The sequence below is a fragment of the Molossus molossus genome, unplaced genomic scaffold, assembly GCF_014108415.1.
Source record: "Molossus molossus isolate mMolMol1 unplaced genomic scaffold, mMolMol1.p scaffold_m16_p_7, whole genome shotgun sequence".
Lineage (NCBI taxonomy): Eukaryota > Metazoa > Chordata > Mammalia > Chiroptera > Molossidae > Molossus > Molossus molossus.
The window spans coordinates 79,203,852-79,227,548 of record NW_023425401.1 but is presented as its reverse complement, the minus strand read 5'-3'; the positions used below and the strand labels follow the sequence as shown (position 1 = coordinate 79,227,548).

General features: G+C 38.3%; 1 protein-coding gene across 9 annotated transcripts in view; it reads right to left on the bottom strand.

Annotated features, from left to right (window-relative positions):
* ST7 (suppression of tumorigenicity 7) overlaps positions 1-23,697 on the bottom strand; it is a 357,848-nt gene that overhangs the window by 80,742 nt on the left and 253,409 nt on the right. For all 9 annotated transcript variants that reach the window (XR_004957295.1, XM_036246192.1, XM_036246196.1 and 6 more), the window contains one exon: positions 12,753-12,867. Coding sequence is in view for 8 of the 9 variants with exons in the window: in XM_036246192.1 (XP_036102085.1) it covers positions 12,753-12,867 (115 nt within the window). In the remaining variant the exon portion in view is untranslated. The remainder of the gene's footprint in view (positions 1-12,752; positions 12,868-23,697) is intronic.

The window sequence follows — 23,697 nt, the reverse complement described above, 5'->3', positions numbered from 1 at the left end:
AATGAGATATCACCTCACCCCTGTCAGATAACTATCATCAATAAATCAATCAACAAGTGTTAGTAAGGATATGGAGAAAAGAGAACCTTTTGAACACTGTTGGTGGGAATGCAGACTGGTGCAGCCACTGTGAAAAACAGTATGGAGTTTCCTCAAAAAATTAAAAATGGAACTGCCTCATGACCCAAACTGCCTCTGGGTATTTATTCAAAGAAACCCAAAACACTAATTTGAAAGAATATATGCATCCCTTTGTTCACTGCAGTGTTATTTACAATTATTTTCCTTTTTGAAGCAGCAATGTGATTGATTTACCCATTTTTTACACAATAATCTGTTTCAACATCTGCCTGGTATCCTTGATCTTTTCCATAAGAAACAGTCCAGGGAAGGGTGCTGGATTAGGCTTAGAGTCTGTTACTAGGGAATGAGAGCATTTCAATCCTTCTTTCTTAAATGCAGCCTAATTTTGTAGTGGATATGTCTCAGAAGCTGCTTGTGCCTGTGGCACCAAACATCTATACACTGGACTGAAAAGCACTGTTTTTTTCTTGGTCTAAACAGCTGAACGCTGATAGCTTGAATACAGATTTTACTCACTGGTACTCCTGGCATCTCAAATCCCCCTTATTCTGCCTATTCGTCAAACAAATGTAAAACAGCCTAACCAAAACACAGAGTATTCAGTGACCATGTCAAAGGAACAGTGATGATAGTTGAATAAGCTGTGCCAGCTAGTTATAAGGCCTTGCGCAATGAACAAGGTTTATGGAATTTTTACTTATAACTACATGCTGACCTGCAAAACAGTATCAGCAAAATGTTTATTCTCTGAATAGTCTCAACATGGAGTGATTCCCCAGTGTGTTCTTTAGAACTTCTGTTTTCAATCTACTGAGACGAAAATATTTCCCTCAATATTAGATATACGTCTTGTTTTTAAAAGCATACCCTTTGCACATTACCAGATGACAAATAAAAAATGCTAATTTAGGATGGGCTTGATGGCATCAGTAAAAATGGTCTTGATATAGTTATTGCATTTATATAACATTTGTGACTACAAAAGAATAAAGCTATCCCTCACAAGGAAGTTTCTGTCCCCCAAATTTAGGGCAATCACTAAATGACCTAATGAAATAAATAAAAGAAAAAAGCTTGGATTTATAGTTCCTCTGGTACAAATTGTCCCAAGGCTGAAATAATTTGTCCTTTGATCAGGAGTAAAAATCCCCGGCTTTTTTCTGTCAACTTTCCAAAAGTTTAAGAATTGCTTATAGATAAAACTAAGCATTTCTGTTCTTATCAAATATCTATTCATATGTCCTATTAGATCCACGATTAATTTTAATAACAGGCTGTAGCACTGCCTGTTGGGGGGCACAAAACTGGGCTCTTATTCTCTTATTTTAACTGACATTTTATATATGGTTTTCCATTTGAACAAAATTGACTGAGAACAGTGATGAAGTTCAGAAGTGGTAATCTAAGCTCTTTATAACAGCTAATAGTTACTGAACTCTTGTGTTCCACGCTGTTCTAAACACTTAACATGGATTAACTACTTTAATCCTATAACAAATTCCTAGCTGTGTGATATTGAGCATATTACTTTGCCTTTCTAAGCCTCCATTCCATTTCTAGAGAAAGAAACCAAGGCTTAAAAGGTTAAGTAATCTGCTGAATTCACTCAGCTAGTGGGGCAGAGCTGGGCTTGATTTTACCACTACCAGTGACTCCCTTTATACCCCAGGGGACAGACAGAAACAGATGCTCCCAAATGTAGCTTGTAGCACTCACATTAACATTCTTACTTGTTCTATGAGATTGTTCTAAAATCAAAATACATAAATAATAATAAAGAAATGTATGAATACTTCTCACATTACCACCCTAATCTTTGAGATTTAAGTTTTAAACCTAGGTGGCCTATAAACTTCTTTGAAAGGCAATTCGAAGCTTGTAACAACTTTCATAATGGCTTCTAAAAAAAGGTTGATGACTTAATGATCTTAAAAACATTTCTGTCTTTAAAGCAAACGCATGACTAGAAAAACAGATGATAAGTCTCAAATTAAGTGAACACCATACATCAAATCCCCTTTGTGACTAAAGAAATCAGACACAAGTTGACTGAAGATGGAAAGCCATATTGTGAAGATAGTTTCAGAAAGACAAGCCAATGTATATCTATCTCTTTCTTAAGAAATGATTAAAAAGGAACCTGAAAAGACAATTTGGCATGCCTTGGCCGGTTTGGCTCAGCGGTTAGAGCATCAGCCTGCGGTCCCGAGAGACCCGGGTTCGGTTCCCGCTAAGGGCACGTACCTTGGTTGTGGTTTGTCCCCAGCCCTGGTCGGTCATGCGGGTGGCAGCCACTCGATGTGTCCCTTTCACATCGATGTCTCTCTCTCTCTCTCTCTCTCTCTCTCTCCCTCCCTCCCTCCCACTCTACCTGAACAAAAAATGTCCTCAGGTGAGGATGGAAAAAAAAAAAAAAAAAAGACAATTTGGCATCACTCAAATATTGCACCACAGCTCCAGCTTGCCTAATTCATGCCTTTGTTAAGAGGAGTGGGATAGGCAGAGTAAGTCACTTCAGTAAGGCTCATGTTTATGAAAAACACATGGGCTCTTAGAGCCCAAGGGACCTGGATTTGAATACCAATTCTGCAGTTTTCAAGGAATGTGGTCTTGAAAATTGGTTAAACTGATTCCAAAATGGTGGCAGAGTGAATGGAAGCTACACAGACCGTCTCCCAGGAGCAAAATGAAATTACAACTAAAACACAGACAAATCGATGGGAAAAAGCAATAGAAAAGCAGCTTGCGAGAAAAATATAACCAGGGACACTGACTCTATCCTGATAGGATTGCAGAGGCGTGAGAGGGGGGCTGGGAGCCCACAGACAGCAGTGGACTTAGCTGTGAGCAGCGCCCTTGGGTTAAACTCCCAAGCGGCTCTACAGTGCAGAGCCGGGACAGACGCTAAAATAGCCACAGACACTTACCATAGGCTCTGGCCCAGTAAAGATGGACTACTGGAAATGTGTGGGGACACTCGGGATTTGGAGGGGGCTCAGAGCTTTTGCTGATTTCCAGCCACACAAACGGTGACCATCTTGCTCCTTCCCAGGGACCTGGGGAAAGGCAGCGTCCCCTCCCTCGGAGATTCAACCCAACCTTGTGGGCAATGGAATTGCAAATTGAAGTTCACTAACAACCAGCATCTGCCCCACCCTTGGGAAATCCTCTTACGCTGAGCACCTGAGGGAGTTTTTCAATCAACTGACAAACCAAAACTCTTCAGCTAACCATTGCTGATAGTCTCCAAGCAAAAAGCTAGAGGATAACTGTACCATTCCTGGGCTAGTAACTATAACCAGGAAAGTAAGACTTGACAGTGGTGTTTAACGTGGGTCCTCCCTCACTCATCCAAACCCAGAAAAGGTAGCCACAAAAAGTAGAACACCTACACCCACAGGGAATACTTGACAAGCTCCAAAGTCCACTGTGATAGCTAAAATGATGAAACACAGAAACAAAAGCCAAATGAAAGAACAAGAGACTTCTATCGAAGATGAGATAAATATGGAGCAGTTAGGCAAGTTAACAGAGCTAGAATTCAGAGCCATGATCTTGAGAAAGCTCAACAGCATGAGTAAGGACATAGAGATGTTGAAATCAACCAACTGGAAATTAAAAACCACCAAGAAGAAATTAAGAATGACATATCAGAAATAAAGAACACACTGGAAGGTCAAAAGAGCAGAGTAAAGGAAGCAGAGGACCGAATCAGTGAATTAGAAACAGGGTAGAAAAAAATCAACCAATCAGAAAACCAAAAGGAAAAAAAAATTAAAAAACAGGAAGACAGCTTAAGAGAACTGTGGGACAACTGGGAACGTAATAACATTTGCATCATAGGACTCCCTGAAGAAGAAGAAAATGAGTAAGAGTTAGAGAATATATTTGAAGAAATAGTCATAAAAAACTTCCCTAATTTGGTGAAGGAAAAAGGCATTCAAGTTCAAGAAGCACACAAAGCCCCAAGTAAGAAGAACCCAAACAGGCCCACACCAAGACACATAGTAATCAAAATGCCAAAAATTAAAGACAAAGAGAAAATCCTAAAAGCAGCAAGAGATAAGCAACAGGTTACCTACAAAGGAATCCCCATAAGGCTCTCAGCTGACTTCTCACAGGAAACATTACAGGCCATAAGGGAATGGCACGAAGTATTCAAGGTCATGAAAAACAAGGATCTGAATCCAAGACTACTCTACGTAGCAAGGCTGTTATTCAAAACAGAAGGTCAAATAAGGAGCTTTAAAGACAAAAAAAAAAAAAAAAAGGCTAAGGGAATACATTAGCACCAAACCAGCACTGCAAGATATGTTAAAAGGACTGTTGTAATTAGTAGAAGAAATAGAAAGAAAAATATAAACAAACTAAACAAAAATGGCAATAAATAAGCACATATCAATAATCACCTTAAATGTAAATGGTTTGAATGCTCCAATAAAAAGACACAGAGTAGCTGATTGGATAAGAAAGCATGACTCATCTATATGTTGTTTACAAGAGACCCACCTCACAACAAAAGACTCATACAGGTTGAAAGTCAAGTGATGGAAAAAAATCTTCCAAGCAAACACAAAGCAAAAAAAAAGCTAGGGTAGCAATACTCATATCTGATAAAATAGATTTCAAAAGGAAGGCCATAACTAGAGGCAAAGAAGGTCACTACATAATATAGAAAGAATCTATCCAACAGAAAGATATAACCTTGATAAACATATATGCACCCAATATAGGAGCACCACATATATTAAAAATCTTCTGGAGGACTTCAAAGGAGAAATTGACAGCAATGCAATCATAGCAGAGGACTTCAACACCCCGTTGACACCACTGGATGGATCTCTAGACAAAATATTAGCAAGGAAACAGAGACTCTAACTGAAGCACTAGACCAAATGGATTTAATAGATATCTACAGAGAATTACACCCCAAAACTTCAGAATTCACATTCTTCTCAAGTGCACAAAGGACATTCTCAAAGATAGACCACCTGATAGGACACAAATTAAATCTCTACAAGTTCAAGAAGATTGAAATCATATGAAGAATCTTCTAAGATCACAACGGCATGTAACTAGAAATCAATTGCAACAAGAACATGCAAAGACACTTGAACACATGGAGGCTAAATACCATGTTATTAAACAATGAATAGGTTACCATGGACATGAAGGAAGAAATTAAAAACTTCCTGGACACCAATGAAAATGAACACACAACAACACAAAATCTATGGAATGCAGCAAACGCAGTTCTGAGAGGGAAGTTCATAGCACCACAGGCCTATCTCAAAAAACAAGAAAAATTTCTAATTGAATATCTAACCTCACAACTTAAAAAACTGAAAAGCAAACAAAAAGAAAACTGCAGACCAAGTAGAAGGAAGAAAATAGTAAAGATCAGAGCAGAAATTAATGACAGAGAGACCAAAAAAATAATTCAAAGCATCAATGAAACAAAGAGCTGGTTTCTCAAAACGATAAACATGATTGATGGATCCTTAGCTAGACTCACCAAGAAACAAAGAGAGAACCTATATACACAAAAACAGAAATGAAAGAGGAGAAGTAATAACGAACAGCACAGAAATACAAAAGATCATTAACAGCTACTATGAACAATTATATGGCAACAATTTTGACAATCTAAGTGAAATAAACAAATTTCTAGAATCACAAAGTCTCCCAAAACTGAATCAGGAAGAGATAGAAAACTTGAACAGACCAATAACAACTAAAGAAATTGAAGAGGTAATCAAGACTCTCCCAGCAAACAAAAGCCCAGGCCTGGATGGCTTCATGGGGGAGTTTTACCAAACATTCAAAAAAGAACTAACACCCATTCTCCTCAAAGTATTTCAAAAACATTCAAGAAGAAGGAAGACTTCCAAATTCATTTTATGAGGCTAGCATAATTCTATTCCAAAACCAGAAAAAGACACTACAAAGAAAGAAAACTACAGGCCAAAATCCCTGATGAACATAGACACCAAAATCCTGAACAAAATACTAACAAATCGGATCCAGCAATACATCAAAAAAATTATTCACCATGACCAAGTGGGATTCACCCCAGGGATGCAAGGCTGGTACAATATTTGCAAATCAATAAATGTGATACACCACATAAACAAAATGAAGAATAAAAACCACATGATCACATCAGTAGACGCTGAAAAAGCATTCGACAAGATACAGCATCCATTTCTGATAAAAACACTCAGCAATGGGAGAATAGAGGGATCGTATCTCAACATAATAAAGGCCATATATGAAAGACCTACAGCCAACATCATACTCAATGGGCAGAAACGAAAAGCATTTCCCTTAAGAACAGGAACAAGAGAGGAATGCCCACTTTCACCACTCTTATTTAACATAGTACTGGAAGTCTTAGCCACAGCAATCAGACATGAGGCAAAATAAAAAGGATCCAAATTGGAAGTGAGGAAGTGAAACTGTCATTATTCGCAGATGACATGATATTATACATAGAAAACCTTAAGACTCCATCAAAAACTATTCGACTTAATAAATGAATATGGCAAAGTGGCAGGATACAAAATTAACGTCAAGAAATAGACAGTATTCTTATGCACCAATGATGAACTCACAGAAAGAGAAACTGAGAAAACAATCCCATTTACCATCGCAGCAAAAAAAATTAAGATACCTAAGAATAAACTTAACCAAAGAAGTAAAGGACCTATTTGCAGAAAACTACAGGACATTGAAAAAAGAAATAGAGGAAGATATAAAAAAGTGGAAGCACATATCTTGTTCATGGATTGGAAGAATTAACATCATTAAAATGTCCATATTACCCAAAACAATCTATAAATTCAATGCAATCCCCATCAAAATACCAACGACATATTTCACAGAACTAGAACAAATACTTCAAAAGTTCATATGAAACCAAAAAAGACCCCAAATAGCAACAGCAATTTTGAAAAAGAAGGATAAAGCCAGTGGGATCACAATACCAGATATCGGGTTATACTACAAAGCGACTGTAAACAAAACAGCCTGGTACTGGCACAAGAACAGGCATATAGACCAGTGGAACAGAACAGAGAACCCAGGAATGGACCCAAGGCAATATGCTCAATTAATATTTGACAAAGTGGCAAGAGCATACAGTGGAGTAAAGACAGTCTCTTTAGTAAATGGTGTTGGGAAAATTAGACAGCTACATGCAAAAAAATAAAATTAGAACATCAACTTATACCATACACAGAAATAAACTCAAAATGGATAAAAGACTTAAATGTGATCTGTGAATCCATAAAAATTCTAGAAGAAAATGTAGGCAACAAAAATTCAGACATCATACGCAGCAGAATTTTCACTGATACATCACCTAAGGCAACAGAAATAAACGAAAAAATGAACACATGGGACTACATCAAACTCAAAAGCTTCTGCACAGTAAAAGAAACAACCATCGAAATGGAAAGGCAACCCACTGTATAGGAGAACATCAGTGCCAATGATACATCAGATAAGGGGTTAATTTCCAATATATAGAGAGTGGTCATACAACTCAACAAAAGGAAGGCAAAGAACCCAATTAAAAAATGGGCAGAGGAGCTGAATAGACACCTCTCCACACAGGAGATACAAATGGCCAAGAGACATATGAAGAAATGTTCAAAATCACTAACCAACAAAGAGACGCAAATTAAAACAACAATGAGGTATCACCTCACACCTGTCAGAATGGCCGCCATCAACAAATCATCAAACAACAAGTGTTGAGGAGAGTGTGGAGAAAAAGGGACTCTAGTACACTGCTGGTGGGAATGCAGACTGGTGCAGCCACTATGGAAAACAATATGGTGTTACCTCAAAAAAATTAAAAATTGAACTTCCATTTGACCCAGTGATCCCACTTCTAGGAATATACCCTAAGAAGCCTGAAACACCAATCAGAAAGAATATATGTACCTCCATGTTCATAGCAGCACTATTTACAATAGCTAAGATCTGGAAACAGCCCAAGTGTCCATCAGTAGACGAATGGATAAAAAAGCTGTGGTACATATACACAATGGAGTACTATGCAGCGGTAAGAAAAAAAGATCTCTTATCCTCTGAGACGACATGGAGGGACCTGGAAAGTATTATCCTAAGTGAAATAAGCCAAGCAGAAAAAGACAAATACAACATTATCTCACTTATATAAGGAATATAATGAACATAACAGTCTGAGGAATACTGTAGACCCAGAAACATGGAAGTAGGACACAGACTGACATCCCTCAGAAGAGGGGGTGGGGGGGGGGTGGGAAGCGGTAAACCACAGAACTTATATGCATGTATGCATAACCAATGGACATGGACAACAAAGCTGGGGACGGGGTGTGGGGGATGCGGAGGAGGGTGACAATGGGGTAAAAAAGGAGAAACATCTGTAACAGAAGTAAAAATAAATTAAATTAAATTTTAAAAAAAAGAAAAGAAAATTAATTAAACTCACAAGCCTCAGTTTTTCATCTGCTAAAATGGAATACATACCTCCTTGCAAGGTTATTGTGAGGGTTAAAGGTAATGTGTATAACATCCTTAGCACATGATACTTTCTCAATACAGTGTGGCCATAATAACAACCAAGAATCACGTTAATAAAAAAAACAAACAAACAAAAAAAAATACTGCCAACAGCAGAGAGGGTGGAAGTGTAATTGTTAAGAACATGGGCCTGGAGTCAGACCACTTCAGTTTTTATACTGGCTTTCCTTTCCTTGGAGAATCCACATCTTATTGAAAAAAGTGTTCTCAGTTTATCTCTTTTGTCTCATAAAATAACATCTTCATGGCTTTACTTTGACATCTGAGGCTCTTAATTTAAGCAAGTTACTTAACTTCTCTCAGTACCAGTTCCACAGCTGTAAAGGGGGGGCTAATAATAGTATCTACCTCATATGCTTGTGATGAGAATAAATGAGTTCATCCATGTAGAGTTTACAATCATGTCTGACCTTGACACATTATAAGAACTAAACAAATGCTAGCTATTGCTGCTGCTGCTATTTTTGTCATTGTGTTAAGGACACTCCAAAACCAGGACCAACCACCTGGACAAAAACTATCCACCCATAATGTTGGTTAACAAATTGAAAATGAAAAATTATGAAAACTCCTGAGGGGGCCAGCATGGCATTTCAGACTAATGGCTGGAATAATATAACATGAGAAGTTACCGTAAGGGCAAAATTAAAACTAGACTGCACATTACAAAGATGTGTGTATAAATAACTGGTAATCCTACTATGGATGCAGGGCTTCCAAAGTAGTTCACTGCAAAAGGACTTTGTGAACATCACTTTTAAAACTCAAAGCCAGCCCTGGCTGGTTTGGCTCAGCAGTTGGAATGCCAGCCTGTGGACCAGAGAGTCCTAGGTTCGCTTCCTGCTAGGGGCACGTACAAAAAAATTTAAAAAACCCTCAAAGCCAAACACACACACACACACACACACACACACACTGAAGAAGAGGCCAAGGGACTATATGTTGCCTTCCTCCTTTCCTCAGAACATGTTTCCACTCACCCCCTCCCTGTGCCTTGTCATATTTCTAAATTCGTTTTGCAAAGATCAGAAAAACAGCACAAATCCCATTATGTCACTTCCCAACATATCACTTAAAAAATTTATTAAAAATTTAAAAATTCAGCCACCTAGCAAATGTAATAAATGTAATAAACAAGTATTGCTATATCCATAAACCATGTAAGAAATAGCTACCTAACCAGAGCATTCCAATTTGCAAAGATAACATATAATCCTGCTGCTTTGAATGTGGCTCTATGGAGAGGGATGGTGGGTCTGGGATTCAAAGGGCTGTCTCCAGCATCTCATGGATTAGAATGATGACATCTGAACCAGGGTCATGGTGCCCCTACTTGCTGTCTATATTCCAAGCCCTCTAAAGCACCCATTTCCTTATCTAGGGCCAGAAAATTGGACAACTCAGTAGAGTTGCTTTGGGTCTCCAGGAAAAGCAGCAAGGATGAACTTGAAAGAGCCCATGTTATGGAATGGTGTGAAAAACAAGAGACGGGTTTTTAATAATCTTGTGTGGTAGTAGCTCACTCCTCAAGAACAGTAACTTCAGCAGGCACTTCATTATATTTCTACTGTAAATGACACAGGCCGGAGCCAAGTCCACACCAGAATACCCTTCAGAATTCAGTCAGGGTTAAGTTATCTGCAATCTACTGACAAATGCTGAACTCAAAACCCCTAATGAGGCATCTCAGCAACAGTATGCGTCCTGCTACTAATGAGGCTCTTTTTCCATGAATAATGAATAAAAACATCATCTCTGTTGCCAGGTACACACAAACAAATCTCAACACAAGGGCCTTGGTATGGTGAGTTTGTCCATTTGCAACAAAGGAATTTTGCAACGTGTGAGCCAAATTTTAGTAGAGGGTGGGACAGCTGTCTTAACAAATGTGAACATATGTTATCAGAATCTAATAAATCAGCTTTCCATTTTTGTGGAACAGAGGCCATGCAGTGGGATAGAGATGACAGAAAGTTCCAAATGAGTTCATTTCTTTACTTTACAATCTGTCTTATAACACAAAGCTGACGATTTCTCTAATGAACTGAGATCTTCATGAAAAAAGCCTTAAGAGATTTGAGATCCCAAAGGCTCTATTGGTTAAATCTTTTTTTTCTTAAGCCTTGATGTATTAGGTTGAGTACAGGTTGGCACTGGGGATGAGAACATGGCTACAGTGTGGCATTTGGAAAAATGCATGGTCACCAGAACCAAATGCATGGGACAGGGTTCCTTTGGTACCAAAAGACCCTCAATGTATAAGCATTTTGCCTTTATAAGGTAGTCTCATGGCTTAGACTTCCAAAGTCAGCTAGTGAGATTCTAGCATATAAACAGAGAACAAAAGTGAGCTTATGTGAAGGCAAAACAGTATTTTGTTTACTATAAAGTGTGCCATAGATACTTTTTTTTTTCTAAAATCACTTCCATGCTAGGTAGCGTGTATCTTGTTACACAGGGTGCTCATGTTTTAACAGGCCAAGAGATATCATTACTGGCAGAGGGCTTTTAGTTTCCATCAATTTGAGCAAGAATTAACAACAAAACAAAACAAATATAGTCGTACAATACCTCAGTTTCCTTAACTGTAGTAACCAACAACTGTAACCTATTTCAGAGATTCCTTATAAAGAATTGTGTGTCAAAAATAAGACTTAAATAATACAGTTTGCTCTATATGTTTGATGAATTCTTAGACACTCTGACCTGAATAATTCATTAAATGTACAAAAAATACTTAAAGAATATTTTATAAAGTACAAAATAATCATGTAATATAAGTAATCACTCACTAACACCCGTTTTATAAGCAAACATATTTATTTTGGAGAAAGAGTTTATGAAATAAGGCAGAACAGTATGAAATTCTGCCCTGATTTCAGTAGACAAGTCATGGCAGGTAATATGTGGATAATTTTTCTACAATTATTCAAATAATGATTCACAGACAATAGCAATATAAATGGAACAGTTTCCAAATCTTTAGTCTGTGTCAGTTTATTTTTCTGGTTTATTAAGAACAGGCAAAATGGAAAAAGCTCATGGGTGAGTAACCAGAACTGCTAAAGGACTTCAAAGTCCTCATGTGAAGAAACGGGGGTATTCTGCTAATGAGGAGAAGACCTGGGATGAAGGAGACATAATTTTATCTTCAAATATTTACTGAGTTGTCACAAGGGCTGTAGCAAGGGATAGTAGCTATTCAAACCTGCTTCAAAGGGTCAACATGACCAACAGGTAAAGGTCACAGTCAATTGACGTGTGGGTCATAGCAGAAGCTCCAATAGTCAGTGCTGTCCCAACAGGACATGTGCTGCTTACAGAGGTTCTGAGTGTTTCCTGGCCATGAAAGTAATAAAGCAAAAAAGTGGAACATACATAAATCTTATTCACAGGAAGACTGTGAGGGGAACCAGCTAGGAGGGAAGGAGAGGAATGTGGCACAGAATATTCAACATTTCTGGCCCCCATTAACCATGAAATTGTACGATTCTGTAAATGCCATCATAAAACTGTTGACAAAAATTCTTTAAGAGGAATGTTAGCAAAGGGCTGTACTATTTGAAATGGTTCTTCCAATCTAGTCTTTTTTATTTTTAATCCTCACCTGAGAACATGCTTAGAGAGAGGGAGAGGAAGAGAGAGGAAGAGAGAGAGAGAGAGAGAGACAGAGAGAGAGACAGAGAGAGAGAGAGAGATCTATTGGTTGCATTCCATATGTGCCCTGACCAGGAATCAAACCCACAACCCAGGTATGTGCCCTGACCAGGAATTGAACTGGCAACTTTTTGGTGCACAGGACAATGCACCAAACATCTTTCTCAGTTTTTATAAAACCCTCTCTCTTTTGGAGTTTTCTCCCATCTTAGATTCTCACAAATATAAAGTTGCCATTTCTCCAAAATAGCAGGAAAAAATTAAAGTATTTAATGCTTTACAAAATAATAATTGGTGTGAGTACAGTATTAACTGTATTTCTAAAAATTAAATTATACAATGCTCAACCAACCGAGCCACTCCGGCCAGACCAATCCAATAATTAAAATACATCAAAAAGATGAATACTCAAGTAGATAAAATATCCAAGGACTTACCATCATACTTTGCTAAGACTGCCTGAACATCAGCATATGCTTGTAGTTCCAGAAGGGCTTCTAAAAGGTTTTCATGGATGTTGAACATGCTTAGCAAGGGGAACTCCTTCATTAACTAGAAAAGAAGAAACCAAGAAATAATTAATATATATTTCTCATTTTAAAAAGTATAACTCATGCTGAATTGTAATATATTTATGTAATGTAAATGTATAATGTAATTTTTATAAGTACAGTTAATACTGTACTCACACCAATTATTATTTTGTAAAGCATTAAATACTTTAATTTTTTCCTGCTATTTTGGAAAAATGGCAACTTTATATTTGTGAGACTCTAAGATGGGAGAAAACTCCAAAAGAGAGAGGGTTTCATAAAAACTGAGAAAGATGTTTAGAGTTAGTGCTCAGTAATGCTGAAATACCATAGAGGCACAATAAAGTAAAGGCTGACAACCATCTCTCAGATGTTAACATTTAAACCTCATCAAGAACGGTTTGGATGGAAGCCAGAGAATAAAGAGGAAGCAAGCAGGGACTACTCTTTCAAGCAGCCTGGTGACAAAAGAGAAAAAGGAGTAAAATAACAAAGGTGATATGGATTGAGAAAATATGTAAGTAGTGCCCTGGTGGGTATGGCTCAGTGATTACAACATCTGCCTGAGCACCAAAGGGTTGTGGGTTTGATTTCTAGTCAAAAGCATGTTCATGGGTTGCAGGTTTGATCCCCACACTGGTCCAGGCACGTGTGGGAGGCAACGAATGAATGTATCTCTCTCACATAGATGTTTCTTTCTCTCTCTCTCTCAAAATCAATAAAAAGATTAGCCTTGGGTGAGAATTAACAACAACAACAAAAAAATATGTAAGTAGTAACGGGCAGCGGCAGTAAAGGGAGTGGATGTTCAGCAGTCCAGCCTGGTGCCCTCAATAAAACAGGAGTCAAGAAAATTTTCTGAGACTAAGGGAATAGGTAGCAGGAAGAAAATTTAAGGATGGGAGAGCCTGGACGGTGTAGCTCAGTGGTTGAGTGTCGACCCATGAACCAAGAGGTCGCCAGTTCAATTCCCAGTCAGGGCACATGCCCAGGTTGTGGGCCTGATCCCCAGTGGGAGGCATAAAAGGAGGCAGCCAATCAATGTTCTCTCACATCGGTATTTCTGTCTCTTTCCCTTTCCCTTCCTCTCCCTCTAACATCAAAGGATAGGGATGCAAGTACAGAAAAGCCAGCTGCAAAGGTAAGAACTGCTTAGGAAAATTCCCCAGGATTCTTAAGGCCATCTAAAGGGCCTGAGAAATTGGAGACAATGAATTTACTGAGGCTATGACTGGCATTAATTGTCAAATTTTAGCTGACAACTGCCCAGGTCCAATAGCAAAGATGCCAAATGAGTTAGGTTGAGCCTGGGCAGACTGAATTAGATTCAATGAAAAGTCAAGGAGCAAGAAAGATGACAAAAATGGTGAAAGAAAGATTAAAGAAATTGCCTAAAAGTTCTAGGCAGGGTGGCAGGAAGAAAGGCCCAATGAGAGTTTAAAACTATATTGAACTTCATGGAAAGCAAAAGGAATAAGAAAGGACCAAGATTTCAGAGTAAAATCTTTATCTTAAAGAAAGATAAATCCCATCTTAAGGGAAAGATAACCGGGTTCTTAATAAAGAAAATAAATAAATAAATGTATATGTATATATCCACTATTTTATCTACTACAAGGATAACTATTTTATAACACAATGACCTGTAAAAAAGTGATAACTTTTTTATACTCAAAAATAGGCTAATTCACTCTTAAGAAAAAAACCAGTGGATAAATTGCATTGACTATTGATTTTTTAGAGGAGATAGGAAAGAAGAGAGAGAGAGAGAGAGAGAGAGAGAGAGAGAGAGAGAGAGAGAGAGAAACATCGACTGGCTGCCTCCTGCATACCCCCCACTGGGGACTGGGCTGACAACCTGGACATGTGCCCTGACCAGGAATCAAACCAGTGACCTCTTGGTGCATGGGTTGACACTCAACCACTGAGCCACACTAGCCAGGCATGTTTTTTTTTTTTCTTTTTAAGTCAAGAATCATATAGCATATCTCTAAAAATAATTTCCTTCAGCCTCAAAGAGCATTATATTACCAATGAAAAACACCTATCAAAATGATTATATATTCAATAAGACTGTTGGAAGCATTTTTTATCGCTAGTGAAAAAGTGAATAAGACTCTACCACACATTGTTGATGCTCTGTAACTAATAAAAGTATTTCTTGTTCTGGTTCACTTTGATTCTGGTTGACATCAACCTTTGATCTCTTTTTCTCTTTCTAATTATAACTCGTTAGAATTAAAGCTCTCCATCATTCAGCATTTGGCAACACAATAAAGACATTCTCTAAACTGCAACATTTAAACATTTACCATTTTTACCAATTCTTCAGGTAAAGGTTACAAGTCATACTGTGCAATTTTAAAACTGCTATCCCAAATATTAGTACACTGAAGCATAAAAACTGAGAAGGGAGTCTTATTAAAATCCAATGAGACTCTATGAACAAACAGGGGGGTCTCAGCTTGTTGAAACTGGACTTGAAATAAGATGTTAGGAGCTTGGGCAGCAGTGCTTTTATTGGAAGTTGGACAGAGTATATGGTGTCCAAAAAAAAAAAAAAAAAATTACCAATAATAGGACTTTAATCATGGCAAACAGCAAATGTTGGAGCAGTAATCAAAGTCATATGACAATTTGGAAATCTAGCTTTCTTTGTTTAATATAAACAAGAAAAAGTGAACTTTCTACTGCCCCATCTCATTCTAGATATCACCTTATCCTCTCTAGCCCTTCAGAACAAGCTATCTTAGAAAAAAGCCATGAACACTACTCCCTCAACTCCCTTTACTCACCACATAGCTATAATCTGGTTTGCAGCCCCACAATTCCTCTGATCTGTTCATCCCACATTTGGAAGTGACTTAAATTTCTCCCATGGACACCCTCCAGTCCTTTTCCTACTTGACCTCTGCAACGTTTGACAGTTTGAAGAGTTTTTCCTTGAAACTCTCATCTCTCTTGGCTTCCTTGACATCATTCTCTTCTGGTTTTCTTCTTACTTATCTCCCAGCTCCTAGTCTGCTACTTAGGAGTAAGTAGTCTCCCGGTTGTGTCCCAAGTACTCTTCTCAAAAACACACTGATATCTAGGACTACTTTCCAGAGTCTTAATACCACCATCTTTGAGAGGATGGCTGCCCCATCTTCACATCCTGCTCTGACTGTTCTCCTAAGTGATTATATTAAATCAATTTATAAACTATCTCCCTGACAGTTTTACCTGATATACTTAATACTGAGCTCATAAATTGCTCCTCCCCAAGGCAACCCTTCAAACTTGCTCTTCCCCCTTGGTATTTTCTTCCTTGGAGAAGAGAACTATTAAACACAGTTACCCTCATTGCCCTATCCATTACAGTTACCTTAGAGGTCCCTAATCCCCTGTATGTATAAATTACCAATAGCTTTCATCAGGTACACGAAAAGCTGTTATGCAAATAAACAATAAACAAGCAAACATGATGGTAAGAATCATTAGTATCTCCTCTTTTCTCTGACCTTGCAGCTAATACCTTAAGTTATGCCCTCACGGTTGGCCTAAATTGCTCTGCTTGCCTCTGGATCACCTCTTTCCAATCCACCTTTCACTCTGCTGTTGTAAAGGCTTTTCAAATATACACAGAAGAGGCCATCATGTCCCTGCTTAAAAGGCAACCACACACATGGTCAGACCTACTCCAAGGAAATAGGCATATGTGAATACAAATTGACAAACAAGGCTGCTTATCACAATATTACTTACAAGGGTGAAAAATGCAAGCAACTTAAAATTTAACCCACTATGAGGCATTTAAGTATAAGATAAAGTCATCTTTGGAGCTATTACATGTAATCCTTAGTAGTTAAATTCTCAAATAATTTTTAGTGGCATGGCCTGGAAAATGCTGACATACAAAGTTATGTTAGAAAAAAGCAGTACGCAAAGTATATTTTCAATAAGATGTTTTTCTTCTATATCTATGCATAGAAAAATACATAATAAGAAATGAACCAATGTTTTAATAGTGCTTAATTCTGGTTAGTGAGATTAAAGGTGTATTTTATTTCTTCCTTATATTTTCCATATGTTCTAATATTTTGAAAGGAATATATGTGTATTCTATAAATTGGGGAGGAAAGACTATACATAAGAATATTGGCTTCTCATCAAATTCAGAAAATAAAATACTTAGCATGGCAAACACTGCCCATTATGACAAGTCCCTGTCCACTGCGCCAGCCTCATTTGTAGTCACTTAACTGTATACACATCACGCTCCCACCACAGAACAGCTTTCAGTACCTTAAACAGGCCACATTTACTTGTGTTTCTATCCACACTCCCTCTCCCCCTGGGTTTTCTCCCTTCTGTCTCCTTGATTCATCTGGCCAGCTCCTCAAAACCCAGGAACCATTACCTGACCTTTGACTCCTGGCCTCTTGCCTCCAGCTGCCAGGTTAAATATTCCTGTCCCAAACTCCCAGAGTTCTTGTCACTAAATAGTCTACTGGTCTATCCCCCCATGAGCCTGGGAAGAGTGAGAGAGTAGGAACTCTTTCTTATCAATAAATTCTTGGTCACTAACTGACCCATCATAGGTACTCAATAAATATTTTTAAATGGAATGCTTTTTTAAAAAAAAACTTTATTGTTTAATGTATTACAGATGTTCATTTTTCCCCCACTGACCCCCTTCTTCCCACTCTCGCCCCCCCTCCCGCCTTTTCCCACATTATTGTCGGTGTCCATTGGTTATGCATATAAGCTCTTTGGTTTATTTTCTCCCACCCCCCAACCCCTTTCCTTTTGAGGTTTGTCAGTCTAGCAATGAATTTGTACTTCTTAATCTCTTCACCTTTTTCACCCATTCCCCCAACCTCCCTCTCATCTGGCAACCAACAAAATGTTCTCTGTATCTATGAGAATGTTTCTGTTCTGCCTGTTCATTTTGTTTGTAGATTCCATTGTCGATAGATATGTATTCATTGCCATTTTGTTTGTTCATATTTTTTATCTTTTTCTTCAAAAAGACCCTTCACCATTTCATATAATAACGGTTTGGTGGTGATGAACTCCTTTAACTTTTTCTTGTCTGGGGAAACTCTATATGGCCATCGATTCTAAATGACAGCTTTGCAGGATAGAGTAATCTTGGTTGTAGGTTCTTGCTTTTCATCACTCTGAATATTTCTTGCCACTCCCTTCTGGCCTCAAAAGTTTCTTTTGAGAAATCAGCTGACAGCCTTAGGGGAACTCCCTTGTAGCTAACTAACTGCTTTTCTCTTGCTGCTTTTAAGATTCTTTGTCTTGAACCTTTTGCAGTTTGATGATGATGTGTCTTGGTGTGGGCCTCTTGGGGTTCATCTTGTTTGGGGCTCTCTGTGCTTCCTGGACTTGTATGTCTGTTTACTTCACCAAGTTAGGGAAGTTTTCTGCCATTATTGTTTCAAACAGGTTTTCGATTTCTTGTTCTCTCTCTTCTCCTTCTGGCACCCCCAAGATGCAAATGTTGGCACACTTGAAGTTGTCCCAGAGGCTCCTTACACTATCCTAATTTTTTGGATTCTTTTTTCTATTTGATGTTCTGATTGGGTGTTTTTTGCTTCCTTATATTCCAAATCGATGGTTTGCTTCTTGGCTTTACCTACTCTACTATTGAATCTGTGTAAATTATTCTTTATTTCAGTTAATGCCTCCTTTATTTCTGACTGCGCATCCATCATTTCTGACTGCTCCTTTTTTATGCTCTTGAGGCCCTCACTAAGTTCACTGAGGTTCTCACTAAGTTCATTGAGCATCCTTATAAGCATTTTGAACTCAGCCATCTGTTAGGTTGCTTATCTCCATTTCACTTAGTTCTTTTCTTGGGGTTTTGTTTTGTTCTTTCATTTGGGACCTGTTTCTTTGTCTCCTCATTTTGGCAGCCTCCCTGTGTTTCTTTCTGTGTATTATTTAACGAGAGGCATGGGGCTATCTGAGACCAGATGCTGCTTGTTTGAAAGACTTTAGGAAAACCTGAAGCAGGATCCAAGACAGGCCAATCATATGGTTAAGCAACTGGCAACAGCTTGGGTGGGCCTGCATGTTGGGTGGGGCGGGGCCTCAGGGAATCACCAGGGAAGGACTACCAGTGTGAGCCAGGTTGCTGGAGTTCCAGATATGGTGACTGTCTGCCACCCCAGAGAAGGACTCACCAAAGGAACAAAGGACACTGACAGCACATTTGTCCCGGAGAAAGCCCCCTTTCCAGCCCTCGCTCCAGTGCCAAACAGCTCAGTTCTTCCCTATATGTCTCTGGCACCCCCCCCCCCCCAAGCTGCCTCCCCTCCAAGCTTAGAGGGAGTGAGTCTGATAAGTCCGTGCACAGGCCCTTTAAGGAGCTGCCTGGGGCTCCAGCCGCGTCAGCTTCCCTGAGCCTCGGTTCCCGCTGGTTTTTCCAGCCAGAACTTATGGAGACTTCTCTTCCTGGCACTGGAACCCTGAGCAGGGCATCTGGTGTGGGACGAGGACCCCTCAGTCCTCAGGGAGAACCTTCCCAGCAGAGGTATCCTCCTTATTTTTATCCGCCACATGTGGGTGTGGGACCAGCCTGTCACGCCTCCGCCCCTCCTACCAGTCTCGATGTGGCTGCTAATTTAATTTCGTAGATGTAGGACTTCCATTCAGCTTGATTGCAGGCGATTTTGAATGATGGTTGTTCTGTAGTTTAGTTGTAACTTTGATGTGGTTGTGGGAGGACGTGGTACTATGTTTACCTACACCATCTTGACTGGAAGTCAAAATGAAATGCTTTTTTTAAAGTTATCTTCCTTTAGGGTACATATTATATGCATGCTGCCACAGGCCTACTTCAGGCCTTTGGATTATATATCCCCGAACTTGTTCCTCTACCCTTTAAAATCTCCCAATGACCTTCCACTATCTACATCTTGGGAAAGGTCTAGCTAGAACCCATAAGCGTTGACTTACTTAATGCAAGGAAGAATTTTCTTACACTTAGAGCTGTCTGAAAATAGACTAGATGGTCCAGAGAAGTCTCTATCACTGAAACTATTCATACAGAGACAGGCTAGGCACTGAACAGGGATGCTAAAATAAAAAAGACCCAGGATGTTTCCAGTTCTGTAATTCCAAGGGAAAATTTCCCAGCTCCTCAGCATAACTCTCAGGCCCTCCCTCAGCTCAGTACCAGAGCCCTCTTGCCTCTCCTGTCTTCTACATAATTAAAACTCTAGCCTTGTCAGACTGTAATATCCACCATTCCCAGAATTCTTTCTCTAGTTATAAGCCATTGCGTTTTTGCTCAATCCATTCTCACCACCTGAAATACCTTTTCCCTTTATTTACAAGGCAGCCTGTCAAAGTCACCCCACCCTCCAAAGCTCAGATCAAATGCTACCTCCTAAAGTCATAGCATCATAGAAAGTGAGAGCCAGCACAGCCCATGGAGATCATACAAACATCCTCCTCAGTTTACAGACATGGCCCCTCCCACCCCTGCCCCACCAAAAACAATGAAGTCTGAAAATTTAAGTGATTCAGCCAAAGTAGTTATAGGACTATGATTCAAACCTAGTCATCAGTACATCACAACCCCAGTCTCCACCCTGCCAAGCCTAGGAGAACTAAACCATTTTACTTAGGCTTCTATGCTACACTTAGTTATCTGCTTTGCATAGTGTTTGCAAGACTATATGAAGACAGCTGAGGAAACAGCCCTATATTTGGAGTTATTTCTGCTACTTACTACCTGTGCAACTTTGTACAAATTACTTAACCTCTCTGAACCTTGCTTTCTTCATCTCCTGGGTCTCAGCTCATACAGCATCTTTTCAGACTCTCTCCACTACTCTATCTAATGTCACCACACATTCACATCACCATTTTCCATTGTTTCTATCACATTCTGAAATATTCCTATTTATGTGGCTTAATATTAGATAATATAATAAGCAAAACAAACAAACAAAAAAGAATTAAACAGAATAATAGTAGGTAATACTAGTATTACAGGAGTCAGCAAATTTTTTCTGTAAAAAGCCAAGCAGTAAAAATTGTGGGCTTTGCAACCCATATGGTCTCTTGCACCAACTACTCAGATCTGACATTGTAGTATGAAAGCAGCCACAGACAATACATAAATGAGTGAGTGAGGCTATGTTCCAATAAAACTTTACTTACAAAAACAGGCAAGAACCCAGATTTCGTGTACAGACAATTTTTTAAAGGGGATTTTATTTAAAAAGTTTCGAAGTGGTATTACATTTGAAAAACATAATATCTCTTATACATTTGGTTTGGCAGATCATGGTAAAACTGAAAAAGACCTACCCTCTTACTCAACACTGTTTCTCTAGCTCTGTTCCTAGAGACCACTCACACAGGTTTCAGAAGAATCTCATACTGGTACAGCCACACAAAATGGGGAGGGAGCACTGTCACAAACAGTGACATGGATGGAACAATGAAGTACGACAAAATGAAACTTAGCAGGTAAAAGGACTAAGTTAAGCTTCTTTTATCTTAATGTAGACAAATATCAAGCAGTTTGAGTGAAAAATACTCTGTAGATAAATACATTGTAGAACATGATACAATTTAATTTTTAAAATGCACACAAAACAATTCTACATATCCTTTATGGATATTTATTATAGAAATGTATAAAAACACTAACTGGCTGGTACCTCGGGAGGGGGATGAATGGTGTGAGTGGTGGTCACACGGGGCTATGACTTTATACTGTTTTGTTTCTTTTTAGTAAAGAAGGTGAACAAATATGACAAAAATTTTAACTTATTACTATTTATTATTCTGGGTAGTGAGGCTGCTTTTAATACATTATTGTTTATTTTTATGTATATTTTTAAAGTTGCTTCTCAAACAGGAAGTTCATTAAATGCACTTTTCATTTATAATTCAAGTCATGAAGAGTTCAATTTTTCATCACTTAGATTTTTATTTGTTTTCTTATTTTCTAAATGCCCTTTGAGATAAAATTCTTTTTTTCCCCACTGGGGCTTTGACTCTGTAGCTCCTTAAAGTATTGCTAGGATCTAAGAAAAAAGGTCAAAGTTTGACTAAACAACATTTAGAGAATTTGATCTAACAGATTTTAATACACTACACTTCAATTCTATAATCAAGATTATGATTGCTACTCTCAGATGAACTACATCTTAGCACTCCTTCATTCTTCTCCATCTGAGTTCCAGAGAGGAGATTTACTGACACATATGGTGTGAGGAATTATAAGAACTATTATTTCATCTTGAAGGAATGTTCAGAGTAAAACTGACTAGAAGGTAAATTCCTTCCCTCTCTACCCCTTAGTATTGGGGTTAGGGTTTGGCTTAGGCAAGACTACCTAAAAAGAAAACTTCTGTCATAAAATTCCTTCCTGCTTGCTCTCCGGAACCACTTCAAAGATTCCTATAGCACATGGTTTTCAACATAAAAGAGAAGGTATCAGGGCGGCTAGAGAGGTGGCACATACGAAGTCAAGAGGACCACTGTCTTTGGAATCAGATAGATCTCAGTTCACAGCCAGGGACAGTAGAGTTTCTGAGCACCAGGTGAACTGATTTCTCTTGTCTGCAAAACAAGGATAATTCCCAGCTCACAGTGCACCGAGATATAAGATATAACATGGGGGCTTCATAAACGGGAGCCATTATCCTTATACAACATTCATATAGGTATTCTACATTTTCAGAGGGCTATTTGTTTGTTTTGCTCTGTGCAACCAGTTCCCTTTTTTGGTTTTGGTTGTATAGTACAGCATATTTCAATTTATGTGTTTATTCTAAAATAACATATAAAAATGGCTTGGTGACATAACTGGGCTTGCTATTAAAAAACTTGAATGAAGGCATGTCATAAATATAAAGGCCTGTTTTCTATAAGCCAAGTCATTCTAAATATATGTTTAAACTCCTTCACTATCTAGCATAGTTCTGTTTATTTATTGCCAGCTATCTTCTCCACACTGGTAATTGCTTTCTCCTGGAAGAAAGTAATTTATATGCCCCATTTTATCTAAATATTACAGTTCACATACAATGAAACACTAACTCTCCTATGATTCCTCTAATACCTATGGGGAAGAACATGGGATGGGCCAAGGCTAGAATTTCAGTTTCAATTTTACATCATCTGGCTATTGTCAGTTCAAGTTTATTTCAATGGAAGAATTTGAGGCACTTCCGAGGTTAACATTTATGAGCTCAAATTAAAAAAAAAAAAAAAAGGAGAGTCAATTCATTGGTTTTGAAATACTCCATGGACATAATTTAGAACTATAGTATGTATGCTTTTTCTCAGCTGACTTGCAGGATAAAAACAACTGTTTAAACCTTTCATGTTTGATTTGTATCTATTTAAACATTTTATTAGTTTAGCTGCTCATGCATTGTTCCTTGAGTGAGAAAAGCAATGTGAAAATTCTTACATATTTTAAAGAAGGGGTAATTAAAAGAGATCCTCAGCCAGGTTCCTACCGAGGTCAATGTAAGCTTGGCTTAATTTAAAGTTTATAAAATTTGGCCTGTATTATATTCAAACAGCAGATACTATTTTGTTATAGTTGCAAGTTTGACATTATTTAATTATAGTTTGTATAAAAGTATAAACAGAAAACAGAAAAGACACTCTGTATTGCATGATTGTTATTTTGGCGGTAATTTTTACTGACACAAAGAGACATGAAAGGAAAGAATGAATTGTTTACCCAAGTCCTCAGCGGCCCATGAGAGTTCTATTTACACAAATCACTATAAAATGCAATCCTAAGAGGCATAAGTATACATTAATAAGAAAAATTCAGAGACAATCTAAAGGAAAACTTTCAGAGACAATCTAAAGGAAA